Genomic DNA, 16,020 nt, shown 5'->3' on the forward strand with positions numbered 1-16,020 from the left:
TATGTCAATCCCAATCTCCCAATTCATCCCATCCCCCCACCCCCCCTTTCCCCCCATGGTGTCCATACGTTTGTTCTATACATCTGCGCCTCTATTTCTGCCTTGCAAACCGGTTCATCTGTACCATTTTTCTAGATTCCACATATATGCATTAATACACAATATTTGCTTTTGAGTTATTTCACTCTGTATGACAGTCTCTAGGTCCATCCACATCTCTGCAAATGACCCAATTTTGTTCCTTTTTATGGCTGAGTAATGTTCTATTGTATATACGTACCACATCTTCTTTATCCATTCATCTGTCAATGGGCATTTAGGTTGCTTCCATGACCTGGCTATTGTAGACAGTGCTGCAATGAACATTGGGGTGCATGTGTCTTTTTTGAATTATGGTTTTCTCTGGGTATATGCCCAGTAGTGGGATTGCTGGGTCATATGGTAATTGTATTTTTAGTTTTTAAGGCAGGCAGGCGGATTCTTAACCACTGTGCCACCAGGGAAGACCAAGAGTTTCTAATCTCTTTACCCAAATATGACGAAAGCCTTATATACCAAATGGCACTAATGCATACATTAACATAAATACACATACGTAATACTTTACTGATGGGGATGTGATCAAAAGTTGAGACCATTATTCCATGTCACTTAAAATTTCATCTAGACGTTGATTCCACAAGAAAAATATGGAACACAACTTTTAAAAGACATGATCATACACTAGCTTATAAGCAACCAAAACTAGGCCACACATTTGACTGCAAGGCAGAAAGAGCTGGTAGCTGAGAGACAGTCATGTTTAGGGGTCAGTAATCAACTTTGTTGTAGGATTGTTTGGGTTCAAATCTTAATTCTCCCTGGCTGCTATAGCTAAATCAAGCTATTTATCCAGTTCTGTCAGTTTCCTATTTGTTAAACTCAATAAATTATATACTAGATACCTACCAATTGCCAGACACTTTTAGACACCCCCTCCCCTTTTCCATAGTCATTATCACCAGGACTGAAATGTGTATTAAGTACTTAGAATTGGCTGACAAAGTAGCAGAGGCCATAAAGGATGAAGTTTTAGACAGCATCTGAATGTGGACTACCTATGTCCAAATACTGGCTTTGCCACTTCCTACAGTGTCCCTGGTTATTACTTAACCCCTCTGTGCCCCACCTTCCTTATCTGCAAGACACGAATAGTACCTGGCTCATATGCTGTTAAAAGACTAAACCATCTGCTATATGAAAAGTACCTACAATGGAGGCCAGTACCTGGAAAATGCTTCTTAAAGAGTTAGCTATGGGGACTTCCCTGGTGGTGCAGTGGTTAAGAATCTGCCTGCCAGTGCAGGGGACATGGGTTTGAGCCCTGGTCCAGGAAGATCCCACATGCTGCGGAGCAAGTTAAGTCTGTGCGCCACAACCACTGAAGCCCGCGTGCCTAGAGCCCGTGCTCCACAACAAGAGAAGCCACCGCAATGAGTAGCCCGCTCACCTCAACTAGAGAAAAGCCCACATGCAGCAATGAAGAACTAATGCAGCCAAAAATAAATTTAAAAAAAAAGTTAGCTATGCCTGGCATATAGAAGGCACCCAGCCAGTGTGAGCTATTATACCCTGCCTTCGATTTTTTGCCAAGTATATTATGTAGTAGTGTTGTTTTAAGAACCGTAAGTGTTAAGTTTTTCAAAATATAACTTAATAAGACATATGAGACTAGATTTCATAAACTACAATGAAATGTTTGATATATATGAGGTCAGAATGTTGCTACTTGTCTTTACCTTCTTAAAATGTTAAGTAAGTGTAAATCTATGGCTTTGTATCAGCATCAACTATATATGTAAAAAGCTAACCTCAACTTGAAAACTGAAAACTTTGTTTCCCTGAATTCTCTGCAGGTTATTTCTAAAAAAAAAAAAGCCCCATAAGCTAAGAACCCTAGAAACCATCTTAAATCACTAAATAAAGATAAACCGTTCATTTATATACTTTTATTTGGGAATGTTTAAATCAATACAGAGAAAACTAAATTTCAGAGACACTGAATATCATTAGTTTGGATATCATTACTTTATTATAAAAGAAACACGGAAATTATTTACAGGATGAAAGATTTCAGAACTTCAGTTGCAGCTTCACGTGATGCCATCGGGGGAACGGGCAGCTTCACGTGATGCCATTTCAATAGTGACTTATTTTAGTCGACATATTTTCCAAGAATGTCACCATCTCTAAATAAGAAATAATCCTGCAAACAGAGAAACGGTTAGTTAAGAAAACTAATAGCAAATACTTAGCCTCTCCTTAATATTATGAAGTTTACACACCTTGTCATCCAGAACTACTTTGGTGCCTCCATATTCTGGGAGAAGAACTTTATCTCCAACTTTCACACTAACTGGTTGAATCTCTCCACCCTTAAGAAAATAAAGATGTTTATTAGTAAAGACATCTAGTTGACCAAATATTTACACTTTTATTAAATCAAATGTTAAAAAAGGACTTTGTGGCCAAATGATATAATTTATACAACCATAGCTCTTCACTCAAACATATCACTGTAGAGTTACACTTTGAAATAATGCACATGCAGTAGCTTCAACTAAAACCTGATTTCAGTGTAAAGGTTCAAAGAGTTATACTGGGAAAACTAACTGTAAGCTTTTTGATCGTTAAATATTAACATAACCTCTCAAGTATGCGAAGTAAACCAGTTTTTAAAACCACATGTACAATGGTCATGTTTAACTTCTTTCAACACACAAAAACTTGAGTCTTCTTTCTGACTTTGGAACATACACTTTTGTGATTCAACTTCTGTTCCTCCAAAGCAGATTTGGGGAGAGGGACTGAGGCAGAGCACCCAAAGCCTTCCTATTCCTAACTCCAGGATAGCTCCTTGCTAGAACTTTTAGAGGCAACTGGAACAATGCAATTAACATATCCGACCTCCAAGGGCATTTATTGCATATTCTAGTTGACACTTAAACAGAGGTCTGAGGTCTAACCCTCAATTGGAGAATGACTACAATAGCCCAACCAGTTCCTTTTATATGCTAACCAAGGCCGAAAGTGATTAAAGGATTATGGCAATTTCAGTGTGTTACAGGTTAGACCAAGAGTTCAAATTTACGCCATCTGATTTTAATACTGTGGAACTCTCCCTCCATCATATACAATAAGCGGTATTTTTTTTTCCGCAATCATTTTTGTTGAAAGATTAGGTGCGAACCCACTAGGGACTGATCTTTAAAATAACAAACTACCTAAAAGGCTACTTTTAATAATAACCAGGGTTTTTTTCCCCCCTCTCCTTCACATAAAAAAATAGTTCCATTTCAGTCCCCATTTACCTTTCCTTTAGAGCCTGATCCAACAGCTACTACCATTGCTTGCAATACTTTTCCTTGCGATTTTTCTGGAAGCATAATGCCTCCTTTGGTTACAACTTCGGGTGCACTTCTTTCAACTAATACTCGGTCAAAGAGGGGAAGAAACTTTCTAAATGCCTGTCCTGCCTGTAGAGAGAAAAATGTTAGATTTGAAACAATGTATTCTGAACAGGCCACAAATGGCTTTCAAAGATAAGGACAAAACTCAGATTTTTCATTCAAAGGAAACACCTCTAAACGTTCAGCTCTAAATTCCGAGTTTAATTTCCCATTCCCTATGTGTGTTAGGGATCACTGTTGCTCCTTTGGTCAGCAGCCAGATGAGCTTCAAGGACAACCTTAGTTTCTCCCAAGGTCAAGTATTCTCCTTCGTCGCATTTTTCTGTAAATTTTCAGCAAACAATGAAGTCCCTCTGCCTGGAGCCGTGCTTTCTTCAAGACGATTACACACCCACTAATGTCCCGCAAGAGACGTGGGTCGGCCACCGCGCGTGCGTTCGGATTCCCGCCCCGACACACACGCTGCCTCACACGCGAGTGCAAAGAGCCCTCCGAGGTGGAAAGGGTCGGGGTGGGGCCCTCGCCTCTCCAGGGTTCGGGCGGGCGCGGATCTCCGAGTGACCCCTACCCCTCCCTCCAGGCCCAAAGGGAATCGTCCGTACTCCCCGTGCGCCCCAGGCCAACCCGGGCCCACCGGCCTCCAGCCCACGCGGGACTCACCATGACTCGGGTTGCCGCACTTCGTACTCTCGCTCTCTGGCCGCCGCCGCAAAGGAGAGATCCTCAGTCCGACCCCCCGGCCACGTGAACTCGAGAAAAGACCTCCCAGCGCGCAGGCGCGCTCGCCCTCGCCCCCGGCCCCTCCCCGCGAAAAAGGGCGGCCGCACCAGCGCGCGCCACGATTCGTTTCCTGGGCTCTGCGCAGGGCACTGACGCGCGGACCGGTAGGCGGAAGAAAAGAGGAGCTCTTTCTAGGCTTTTCTAGGGTTTTCTAGGCCGCGGGCCGAGGTGAAAGTACTCATCTTTCGCCTCCCCTCCCGGAAATGACGAGATGTGACGCTTGACCCACACAGAGCCCGGCGCTTCCCGGAAAGTTCTGGAACGGTGCGCCGCCCGGGAACTAGCCTAAATCGGCCGGAGAGGGCTAAGCCAACTGGCCTGGCCCAGCGCGGTGGGGAGGGGCGGGCCCGGCGCGCGGCGCGTGCAGATTGCAGGGCCTGGGCGGACGGGACGGGGGTGGGAGGCGTCTGCGCGCGCGCGCGCTGCGGAGGGGCGGGGGGAGCGGCGGAGGGAGGGGACACGGGCTCATTGCTGTGTGCGACCTGCGCTCTGTCCCTCACTCGCCGCCGACGGCCTGTCTCGTTGCCCACAAGCTGTGCTGCTGCCCCAGGTACGCGGCCGCGCGCGCCGCCTCACCCATGCGCCTCGGACCCCGGAGCTGGCCTTCCCCCGCTGCTCTGAGCGGGCGGGCCGGCGAGAGCCAGAGCTTCCCCAAGGCGCCGCAGGCTTGGGCCCGCTGAGCCAGGCCCCGTGGGTGCATGCAGGGGCCCATCACGTGCGGCGTGGATCGCTCGCCCGGGCAGGGCGCAGCTGGGAGGGCTTGCCCGGGCTGGGTGTGTGGAGTCGGGGAAGTGAATTCACATGGGTCCTCCTATGGAAGCCAGTTTGGCCGGGTGTAGGGTGCTGCGGGGTGGGGGCGGGGTGGTCGCAGCGCGTGGGAACGGCTTTTGGCCCCGCGAACAGCTGGGGTACGGCGCATCTACCCTTGACCTTGCTGGGGCATCCTGATGGAAAGACGCGTGGGGCCGCCCGGAGTGGGCAGGGCCGCCGCCCCCAGCTTCGCGGCCTTGCCTGCTGCACTGATGCAGCAGCCCCGAGTGGATACATGAAGACATTTTAGTAAGCGGATTTTTGCACTGTCAGGAATATTTTCATTGCCCTGGTCACTTGGGTTTGTAAATGCCCCTTTCCTGTAGACTTGGTTTTTCAGGGGACATTTGGAGCTGATTTGCCCCCAAGGCCATTTTAGCGGTGAAAGATTAACTCGTTTTTAGCGTCATGGCTAAGTGGCCATGGGTAAGAAGGGTATGGTTTTTGCTAGTGCTGTAGTTCAGGCGTGGGGCGGCCACTTAAAGCTTGCGCTAGTAGCTGGTGTTTTGGGACGGTGGTGAGTTTCGAGGCCCAGCTGTAGTGGCTGGCAGAGGTCAGCCCAGCTCACTTCTAACATTTCTTGTTCTGTTGCACGGGTGTCATGTTTGTGTTGTAACACACCACGGGTAGTGCTAGTATTGTACTGATGATCTGCTTGTTTCTCCCCCAGAAATGCTTCGATTGCCCGCAGTCCTTCGCCAGATTAGGCCAGTGTCCAGGGCACTGGCTCCTCATCTCACTCGGGCTTATGCCAAAGATGTAAAATTTGGTGCAGATGCCCGAGCCTTAATGCTTCAAGGTGTAGACCTTTTAGCTGATGCTGTAGCCGTTACTATGGGGCCAAAGGTATCAGTATTCTTACTTTGTTGTAATTTAGATTATTGTTAAGGAGTAATATTTTGTTGATGGCGAGAGTCACGGCAAGCTTTTGAACAGTGCTTTGGTATTCATAAACTGCTTCTGCCAAAGTTGAGGAACTTTATTTTGTACAATGTGTGATGTAATCCAGTGGTAACTCCTGGCTCAAGACGGATTGGTAAACTCGAGGTGGAATTAATCTCGCTTGCCTGCTTGACTTAAATTTTGGATCCTTTCCCAGTAGTTAGTACCAGACATAGAGGGAAGAATACAACGTCCACAATACCTTAAGTATGTGCTGGTAGGTGCTAGTTTAACCTAATGTTTTTCTACTGTCCCTTGGTTCCAAAGCACATTTAAAATTTTGTCTCATTTAGCAAGAGATTGATGAGTGAGGGGTAATAAGTAATTTGAGGAGACCTTTTTGAGGGTCGTGCACGGTGAAGTGATGCTTCATTTCAGGTTGAAGACAGTACAAATATCAAAATGATCCAAACTATATAAAATACAGCATATGCATGCCTCACAAGAAGCAGCTTTGGTTCAAATTCAAAAGCTGCCAATACTATTTGCACCATATTTAAGATTTAATGTTGAACAACTCAGTGTGTACTGTACTTGTTAGTATTTTAGAAACTAAATTTTAAAACAAGTTTAAAAGAAAGTTTTCATATTATTATTACAGCAGGTACTGGACAAAACTCAAGTATGAATTTTGTGAAGACTACTCTGGAATTTCATTATAATCTACCAAAGTGGTATTGGTTCATCTTGTATCATTGTATAAGAAGACATCTTTTAAGTCTCTAAAATTTTTATCATCCAAGGTTATGCACTAAGCAACAAAGGTCATTTTGTCTGTGAACATTGATGAACTTGCCCTTGAGATTCATGCTGTAGATCTGATAAAAATTGTCAGATGTTGCATTAAGGCTTTCAAGTAATTGCCTATTATGAAAACTGTTGTAAGCTAAATAGTACTTGGAGTGTGTGACTCTGTCACATTTTTTTTTCTCTGCAATAGGGAAGGACGGTGATTATTGAACAGAGTTGGGGAAGTCCCAAAGTGACAAAAGATGGTGTGACTGTTGCAAAGTCCATTGACTTAAAAGATAAATATAAAAATATTGGCGCGAAACTTGTTCAAGATGTTGCCAATAACACAAACGAAGAGGCTGGGGATGGCACCACTACTGCTACTGTACTGGCACGCTCCATTGCCAAGGAAGGCTTTGAGAAGATTAGCAAAGGTGCTAATCCAGTGGAAATCAGGAGAGGTAGGAGTGTCTCTTCATTGTCACCACAGTGTTTTGAACTATCTGTTAAATTGTATTAGAAAGTTGACTCTTGTTTTTTCTCTCTCCTAAAAAAAATCTTTTAAAATCTTAAAAAAAAAAAAAAAAAATCACTGAGTAGTGATCGAATTCCTGACTGTGTGGTGGGCACTGTGCTGGGTGGCAAAGAGGGAAATCTGACTAAGACATTCCCTGTTGTCCACAGTCATCCATGTCTTTGTCCGCTGGCCCTCTCCCACAAACCAAGTTTATTGGAAGTTACAGCATGTACCATTCACCTTGAAAGTAATAAGTTCAATGGGGATTAGAGCAGAGAGAGATGATACAGTTTTCACGTTTTACTTTAGTTATTTGGAAAGTAGGACTAAACGAGGAACCAAGTCACCCAGGATGTCAGATGGGGTTTTTTAAAACAGTTTTTAAAGTTTCTGTTTCAGTGCATGCCATCCAACTCCCATGTGATTAGGAAAAGTACTGGTACAGAAGCAGTGCATAAGCATTAAGGCATTGAAACACGTAACATGAATCAGAATTTTTACTTGACGTGGAGCCATGAGAGAATAAGCATATAATTCAAGAATAATATTTATTCTTGGACCAGGTGTGATGTTAGCTGTTGATGCTGTAATTGCTGAACTTAAGAAGCAGTCTAAACCTGTGACAACCCCAGAAGAGATCGCCCAGGTATGGATTTTTTATAACATTTTATGATAAAGTTAGAATTTTTTTTTTAGTAACGTGATTTTATTCCATAATTACATAGCAGTATCAGAATAACAACATTATCCAGTCACCAACATTGGAAGCATTTTTCTTACTGCTAATGCATTTGAAAATTCCCCGACCAGGGATGGAACCCGGGTCCCATTTAGTGGAAGTGCAGAGTCTTAACCACTGGACCACCAGGGAAGTCCCCATAATTTGACTCTTAATGAGATGTCGTTTTAGTTCTATATGACTGAGTAAAAACTCATTTGTATGTGTAGAAAATGTTCTTTGGCCATTTATCAAAGGTGCATAATTTTTGTCATGTTCTAATATTGCCACGTTTGCCAAGGGGAAGAAAGTAACAGGGTCAGCCTCCTTTTTTCTTTTTCTTTCTTTGTTTTTTTGGGGGGGTTTTTTTGGCCACGCCACGTGGCTTGCGGGATCTTAGTTCCCGGACCAGGGATTGAACCCGGGCCCCTGCAGTGAAAGCGCCAAGTCCTAACCACAGGACCACCAGGAACTTCCTCTTTTCTGTTTTTGTTTAAAAGAATAATTGTGTGTTTATTTCATATCTTTCAAAAATAATGTGGCCAAATACTGGATTTTTTAAAAAATTGAAAACAGGATCAATACTTCATTACAATTATTATGCCATAAAATCCCCTCCCTCTTTCTCACTGCCACCATCACCCTCCCTCTAGCTTCCCACCAAGGATCTATCAATTTGGAAGTTACTGAGAAAAGGGAGGGGAGTTGATTGAGGACAGTAGCCTTACTTTTCAATTTGGAAGAGTAATTTGATTGTTTCAGGTTGCTACTATTTCTGCAAATGGAGACAAAGAAATCGGCAACATCATTTCTGATGCGATGAAAAAGGTTGGAAGAAAGGGTGTTATCACAGTAAAGGCAAGTGTGTTTTTAATGACACATAGAAATGAGGTGTCTGATAATCTGAGTTTTATAAATACAAAAATTTGATCTATATGTGTTTCTAAAAGTATATTCCGTATCATTCTTTCATGTGTAATATTGGCACCTGTATAGAATAGAGTGCCTTCTGTGTTTTGTGTGAATTATTAACCTTTGCCTTCGGGAGTAAATCCATCCTTAGATGATACTGCCTTCTAGCTGTAAAAATTAGTTCAAATACATACATGTATTCTTGCAGAAGTGGAGTTGGATGCCCTGGGACATTTGCATATTCCTACCTGGATTCCTTATGAGAAGTGGGGACTATTAATTGGTCTATACAGTTTTTGTTTCTTAAATGAAATTCACATAACAAATTCTTTGACTTTTCATAGGATGGAAAAACACTGAATGATGAATTAGAAATTATTGAAGGCATGAAGTTTGATAGAGGGTATATCTCTCCATACTTTATTAATACATCAAAAGGTAAGAGCAAATCAGTAACTAAGTTTGTTTTTTTTTTAAACATAGTTTGTTATGTGACAACCTGAGGGCATTAGTCAGTGTCAGACCTCAAAAGTAAATTCATATGTTCCTCACATTTCTTTGGATTTCTTGCTTATGATGCTGTCGACCACTCAGCATTTTCCCAAAGTTGAGCTCTGAAACACTAATTCTGTAGAATGTGAGCAAGTTTCTATTTTATGGTAAAGTAAGTGTTGGACATGCTGAGTGAACAGAGTTAAACAATTTCTTACTGTGAGACTTCTCAGAGCCTTAAAATTGATAATATACAATGTGAGTTTCCAAATAGGTGATGTAGAATGCGGATTTTCTTAAACTTATTTGATTATAGAACACTTTTCTCATGGTCTGTCTCTTGGACTTAGAGTAATATGGAACACACTGGAAAATGCTGCACGGCTGCCCCAGTGTGGACTGGCGTGAGCAAGAAGCTAGACAGGTTTTGAGGGTGAGCAGAGAAATATAAATTTGATGTAGAATAATTATGACAAGATGATTCTGGAATAAATTATCTACTTGGAACAACTTACCATTAAGCAGAAAGGAGCTGGTGCCCCTAAACTAGACCACCACACATCCATTGCATCTGAATAGGGATGAGGAGAAAAATGCAAATTGGAAGAAAGCATCATCAGACACAATGGAAAAGGTTGTGATCCAACACCTTTAGAAGCAGACTGAGAGCTCACCAGGGGACTGAGGCAGTAATGGCAAATTCACTTATGTATTATTTATAATAGTTATGTATTTCTTATTATTTATTACTCTCTTCCCCTACTTGAATGAAAACTTCTAAAGAGCAGAGTTTTTTTCACTTTTTTTCCCACTGATCTACCCCAAGAGTCTAGAACAGTGCCTGGCACTGGCACCCAGTCAGTGATCAATAACAGTGAATAAATAAATAAAAGAAAGTTCATGTATATGAGAAATGAAAGGAAAAACATGAACTCATCAATCACTTTTAAAGTGTACTGGAGCTTTGGTTTAGAGGTTTTTCTAAGTTGCAGTCATTTTCAGGATAATGTTCTAAAGTTGGTTAGAAATGTTCTTTGCTTCTGCAGGTCAGAAATGTGAATTCCAAGATGCCTATGTTCTGTTAAGTGAAAAGAAAATTTCTAGTGTCCAGTCCATTGTTCCTGCTCTTGAAATTGCCAATGCTCACCGAAAGCCCTTGGTCATAATTGCTGAAGATGTGGATGGGGAAGCTCTAAGCACACTCGTTTTGAACAGGTAATAGGCAGTGGTATTTGGTTTACGTTTCTGTGTGGAAGGCAGTTATTTGTATTGATGTTTGAAATCTCCGTTATGTACCTTCACATTGAACTACTTGTGTTTATATAATATTGGTGTGATTCATGAACCCTTGGTCCAGTTATGATTCTGTCTTTTTTGAATGGGGTCCCAGAGTCCTTAATGTTTTGTGCAGCTTTCTCATAAGATAGCGTAAGTGTTTACAGTTGTTTTGAAGATAAATGACTTTAGTTTTATTCTTTTTTTTACAAAAAGACTTCTGGAAAAAAATATTTTCACAATTACCATTTTTCATGGGAAGAGGTAGACAACTACCAATCTGAATAATCTGTTAAAAGGAAAATTTTGTTAATGAGTAGTCTGAAATAGAGAAATTGGTACTCAACCTAAAGTAAGTTGAGGTCTATTCTTTTAATTTTTTTAATCTATAGGTTAATGTATTACTTTTTACTTTAAGATAGGTAATGTTAACGCTGTAAACAATTTTAGGGCATTGTTAAAATACGTATTATTCCTAATCTTAGAACTGAGGTACATCAGTCTCCAATTTTCATTGTAATGGAAATGCACAAATGAAATAGGTATATATTAGAGAATTGAGTACTTTGACCTAAGTGAGTTACTTATCCTGGAATGTTTGTAGACTGGATATGCTTTTGGGATTATGAAAAAGCCCTAGAGATTGTGGGATTTGAAGCCAAAATAGAAAAACAGTAGGCCTGAAGAGTTTTCATTGAGCCATTTTACTGGTAGCTGTAAAGTTGGATCTCCAGTTTACTTCGCATATCATCAGAGGTTAACCCTCTGATTTTTATTTGGCTCCTTAATAAAATTGACCACTTCTGTCTTAGTTGGTACATTCCTTCCATTTCAGTCTGGTCTCAAATGGACATTTTTTAAATTGTATATTCTGAGTATTCATTACCTGATTAAAATGTAGATAAGCTTAATGATATTCTCAGCAATATTTACATTTATAAACGAACTGAATTAAAAACACTGCTTGCTCGGAATATAGCCAGTATTATATAACTATAAATGGAGTATGTAACTTCAAAAATTGTGAGTCACTGTGTTATATACCTGAAATATATAGTATTGTAAATCAACTATACCTCAATAAAAAAGAAGAAACTGCTCAGTCTTGACTTTAATAGCAACTTAATCTAATACTAAATGGAACCCATGGGTTAAGGGTAAAGGCTGATTAGATGATCTCCAGATTTAATATATAGTAATTCTGATTTTCACAAACTATAAAAAGTTACCACTATTTACATGTTTTCAACTGGAAAGGTCAGCAGTTTATTAAGAAGGTAAGCAGATACTGGCAAATACGGATAAATGGAAAATTGCCCTTTCCTGTCTCAACTTGACCAAAAGTTGCTAGGAAGCAAAAAAAAAAAAAATCTTTTTAAAGTGCAGTTTTCTAAGTAACCTTAGTTGTCAGAACTTGAAGTAGACAGACATTTTTATAAAGTTTAAATCTTATTAATAACTTCTTAACAGGCTGAAAGTTGGTCTTCAGGTTGTAGCAGTCAAAGCTCCAGGTTTTGGTGACAATAGAAAGAACCAGCTTAAAGACATGGCTATTGCTACTGGTGGTGCAGTAAGTAAAATAAATGTGATTTTGGTTTACTGAATGTTATTTATACATCCTGGTCTGAAATTTATAGGCAGAATTCACATTTTCATAGTCAGATACTACCATCTGAACTGTTTACTTAATCTGTGTTTTTATTAGATGTTTGGGAGGTAGAGATTGGGTTAAATAGTGATAAGGTCCCTTTCTTTAACTCGCCAAGAGTCTGGCCCAAGAATGGGCTTACTGACTAATCTGTTTTCAAGAATGTAGTAGAAAAGACATGGGATCTATGAGTTAGGCCTAGGGTCTAGTTTTGGTTGCACCAAAAGTATGGCCTTAGATGAGTTTTCTGAGTTCATAGTTTTCTCAAAGTTAATAATTGAGAATTAAGTGAGAAGTTGGAAATGTCATGAAAGACTGTATTCAGACTTTGTTTAGTCTAGCTTTGGTCTCGAAATCTCACATTTCAAAGAAACACAGTATTGCAAGATGTTTCTTTTATCAAAACACCTGTAGGATATATTATTAATGAACTTGGTGTAATGAAGAAAGCTGTAATCTGTAATTTGTTCATTCTTTAAAATGTTTTTGTAGGTATTTGGAGAAGAAGGACTAACTCTAAATCTTGAAGATGTTCAGCCTCATGACTTAGGAAAAGTTGGAGAGGTCATTGTGACCAAAGATGATGCCATGCTCTTGAAAGGAAAAGGTGACAAGGCTCAAATTGAAAAGCGTATTCAAGAAATCATCGAGCAGTTAGATATTACAACTAGTGAATACGAAAAGGAAAAACTGAATGAACGTCTGGCAAAACTCTCAGATGGTGTTGCTGTGCTAAAGGTAAGGTTCATTGTTATAAATAAGCTTCTTGGGTTCTAAGCCCAAGATGACTATTTCTGTGGTATGTAACCAAAATATTTAGGGAATCAACTTCCTTGTGGAGATATTTATTATATAAAATTTCTTTACTGAAGCATTCCTTCCTTAAAACCAGAATTGAACTTGTAGTGGGGGAGTTGTGTGGGAACAGATGTTTTGTTAATAATCAGTCTAGAGGGCTTCCCTGATGGCGCAGTGGTTGAGAGTCTGCCTGCCAATGCAGGGGACATGGGTTCGAGCCCTGGTCTGGGAAGATCCCACATGCCGCGGAGCAACTAAGCCCGTGCGCCACAACTACTGAGCCTGCACGTCTGGAGCCTATGCTCCGCAACAAGAAACGCCACGATAGTGAGAGGCCCGTGCACCGCGATGAAGAGTGGCCCCCGCTTGCCGCAACTAGAGAAAGCCCTCGCACAGAAACGAAGACCCAACACAGCCAAAAATAAATAAATAAATAAATAAATAAATAAACCCAAAAGTTTAAAAAAAAAAAAAAATAATAATCAGTCTAGAGTCTGACTTGTGAGACACACTCTATTAGCTGTTTAATCACGTAGTTACTTGTAACAAATAGGCAACCTTTTTAAAATTGCTTTTTAAGTAAACTAGGTGCTTTTTAATGAGTCTTTTGGCAGTCAGCTTCTTGAATGGGAGAAGCCATATTAACTGGAATGCTTTTTTAATCTTTAGGTTGGTGGGACAAGTGATGTTGAAGTGAATGAAAAGAAAGACAGAGTTACAGATGCCCTTAATGCTACACGAGCTGCTGTTGAAGAAGGCATTGTTTTGGGAGGGGGCTGTGCCCTGCTTCGGTGCCTTCCAGCCTTGGATTCAATAACTCCAGCTAATGAAGATCAAAAAATTGGTAAAAAGTTACCTTAGTAATGAGTTTACTTGTAGCCTGATTTTAGTCTTTCTGTTGTTAGAATTATATTGTTGCTGCCACTGCATGGAATAAGAAGTCATAAAGCAATTTCCAGAATAACAAAAGTAGAATAGCACTGATGGTCAGAGATCTTTCAGGGGGAATGATTTGACCTGTGGTATTCTCCCAATTGGAATTTTTCTACATCTGTACTCTCACAAGTAGAATTGTGCTATAATAATTACAAAGGAAAGAACTAAATTTGCTAAAAATATATTTTCTTTATAGGTATAGAAATTATTAAAAAAGCACTCAAAATTCCTGCAATGACCATTGCTAAGAATGCAGGTGTCGAAGGATCATTGATAGTTGAGAAAATTTTGCAAAGTTCTTCAGAAGTTGGTTATGATGCTATGCTTGGAGATTTTGTGAATATGGTGGAAAAAGGAATCATTGATCCAACTAAGGTAAATAGTTCACCAGTGTCTAAAAATACTTTCAAGAACTCTTCATTGGGCTTCCCTGGTGGCGCAGTGGTTGAGAATCTGCCTGCCAATGCAGGGGACACGGGTTCGAGCCCTGGTCTGGGAAGATCCTACATGCCGCAGAGCAACTGGGCCTGTGAGCCACAATTACTGAGCCTGCACATCTGGAGCCTGTGCTCCGCAATAAGAGAGGCCGCGATAGTGAGAGGCCCGCGCACCGCGATGACGAGTGGCCCCCGCTCGCCACAACTAGAGAAAGCCCTTGCACAGAAACGAAGACCCAACACAGCCATAAATGAATAAATAAATTTAAAAACCATCCTTTAAAAAAAAAAAAGAACTCTTCGTTAAGTCTTGTTAATTTGTTTTTTTAAATTAATTTATTTGGTTGCATTGGGTCTTAGTTTTGGCACACGGGATCTTGCGGTCCGGTGCGCAGGCTCTTTGTTGAGCACAGGCTTCTCTCTTGTGGCACATGGGCTCCAGAGCACGCAGGCTCAGTAGTTGCGGCGCATGGGCTTAGTTGCCCTGCAGCATGTGGGATCTTAGTTCCCCGACTAGGGCTCGAACCTGTGTCCCCTGCATTGGAAGGCAGATTCTTAACCACTGGACCACCAGGGAAGTCCCAAGTCTTGTTAATTTTTTACTAAGGAAAAGTAATATTTTATCAAAACTTTTTTCCTAGGTTGTAAGAACTGCATTACTGGATGCTGCTGGAGTGGCCTCTCTGTTAACTACAGCAGAAGTTGTAGTCACAGAAATTCCTAAAGAAGAGAAGGATCCTGGAATGGGCGGGATGGGAGGGATGGGAGGTGGTATGGGAGGTGGCATGTTCTAATTCCTAGAATAGTGCTTTACCATCATTAATGAGCTGTGAGAGGAAGCTCAAGGCAGCGTTCCTCACCAATAACTTTAAGAGAGGTAAGTTGAAGGAGATGACTGAAGAAAAGGCTGGCTGATGTTTAAGAAGATCACTATAACCATCAGTTACTGGTTTCAGTTGACAACATAGAATGGTTTACTGCTGTCATTGTCCATGCCTACAGATAATTTATTTTGTATTTTTGAATAAAGACATTTGTACATTCCTGGTAAATGAGTATAAGAGCCATGCACCAATGTACTGCTTTCAACTTAAATCACTGAGGCACTTTTACTACTATTCTGTTAAAATCAGGATTTTAGTGATTGCCATCAACAGATGAGAAGTTAAGAAGCAGCCTTTCTGTGGAGGGTAAGAATAATTGTGTACAGAGTAGAGCAATATCCAATTATGTGACAACCTTTGTGTAATAAAAATTGTTTAAAGTTAATTGTGTTAGCCCTTCCATGATCTAGAGGATATGAGGAATGAAAGAAAGCCAGTTGAAGAGGGAGGGGTAAGGTAAGGTTTGACCCAAGTCTTAAAATGTTATTCTCCCTATAGTTTCCTTATGTTTCTCTGTTTATCTTTGCTGCAGACTGGATTATATTATTACATTGGTAATGGGGGAAATTTTGAAAGGTGACAACTCTGAATGTTGTATGTGTTGAGGTTTGGCCGTAAAGAAAAGGGCAGCTTGTTTCTTTTAAGGGTTATGGTTACTGTTCCAGAGTCTCAGCATCACAGATAAGCAAT

The 16,020-nt window shown here is 40.9% G+C and overlaps 2 protein-coding genes across 3 annotated transcripts in view; one reads left to right on the forward strand and one right to left on the reverse strand.

The window, feature by feature from the left end:
• LOC137765220 (MOB-like protein phocein) overlaps window positions 1-4,484 on the reverse strand; it is a 45,462-nt gene extending 40,978 nt beyond the window's left edge. The window contains exons 1-4 of one of the 2 annotated variants that reach the window (XM_068544723.1): window positions 4,110-4,404; window positions 3,351-3,515; window positions 2,325-2,414; window positions 2,049-2,245 (exon numbers count right to left, since the gene is read on the reverse strand). In XM_068544723.1, coding sequence (XP_068400824.1) covers window positions 2,195-2,245; window positions 2,325-2,414; window positions 3,351-3,515; window positions 4,110-4,112 — 309 coding nt within the window. In that variant the 5' untranslated portion in view covers window positions 4,113-4,404 and the 3' untranslated portion in view covers window positions 2,049-2,194. Of the gene's footprint in view, window positions 1-2,048; window positions 2,246-2,324; window positions 2,415-3,350; window positions 3,516-4,109 lie in introns of those variants that run through there. The other variant, XM_068544724.1, reaches the window with a different exon arrangement.
• Window positions 4,485-4,666: 182 nt separating this feature from the next.
• HSPD1 (heat shock protein family D (Hsp60) member 1) lies at window positions 4,667-15,715 on the forward strand. The gene is made up of 12 exons (XM_068544719.1): window positions 4,667-4,779; window positions 5,710-5,885; window positions 6,922-7,174; window positions 7,794-7,876; window positions 8,711-8,806; window positions 9,205-9,298; window positions 10,399-10,567; window positions 12,098-12,197; window positions 12,768-13,013; window positions 13,743-13,917; window positions 14,206-14,384; window positions 15,088-15,715. Exons 2-12 carry the CDS (start codon window positions 5,712-5,714, stop codon window positions 15,238-15,240), a joined length of 1,722 nt encoding a protein of 573 aa, XP_068400820.1. The 5' UTR covers window positions 4,667-4,779; window positions 5,710-5,711; the 3' UTR covers window positions 15,241-15,715.
• The last annotated feature ends 305 nt before the right edge of the window (window positions 15,716-16,020 follow it).

This window comes from Eschrichtius robustus, chromosome 5 (genome assembly GCF_028021215.1).
Source record: "Eschrichtius robustus isolate mEscRob2 chromosome 5, mEscRob2.pri, whole genome shotgun sequence".
Classification (NCBI taxonomy): domain Eukaryota; kingdom Metazoa; phylum Chordata; class Mammalia; order Artiodactyla; family Eschrichtiidae; genus Eschrichtius; species Eschrichtius robustus.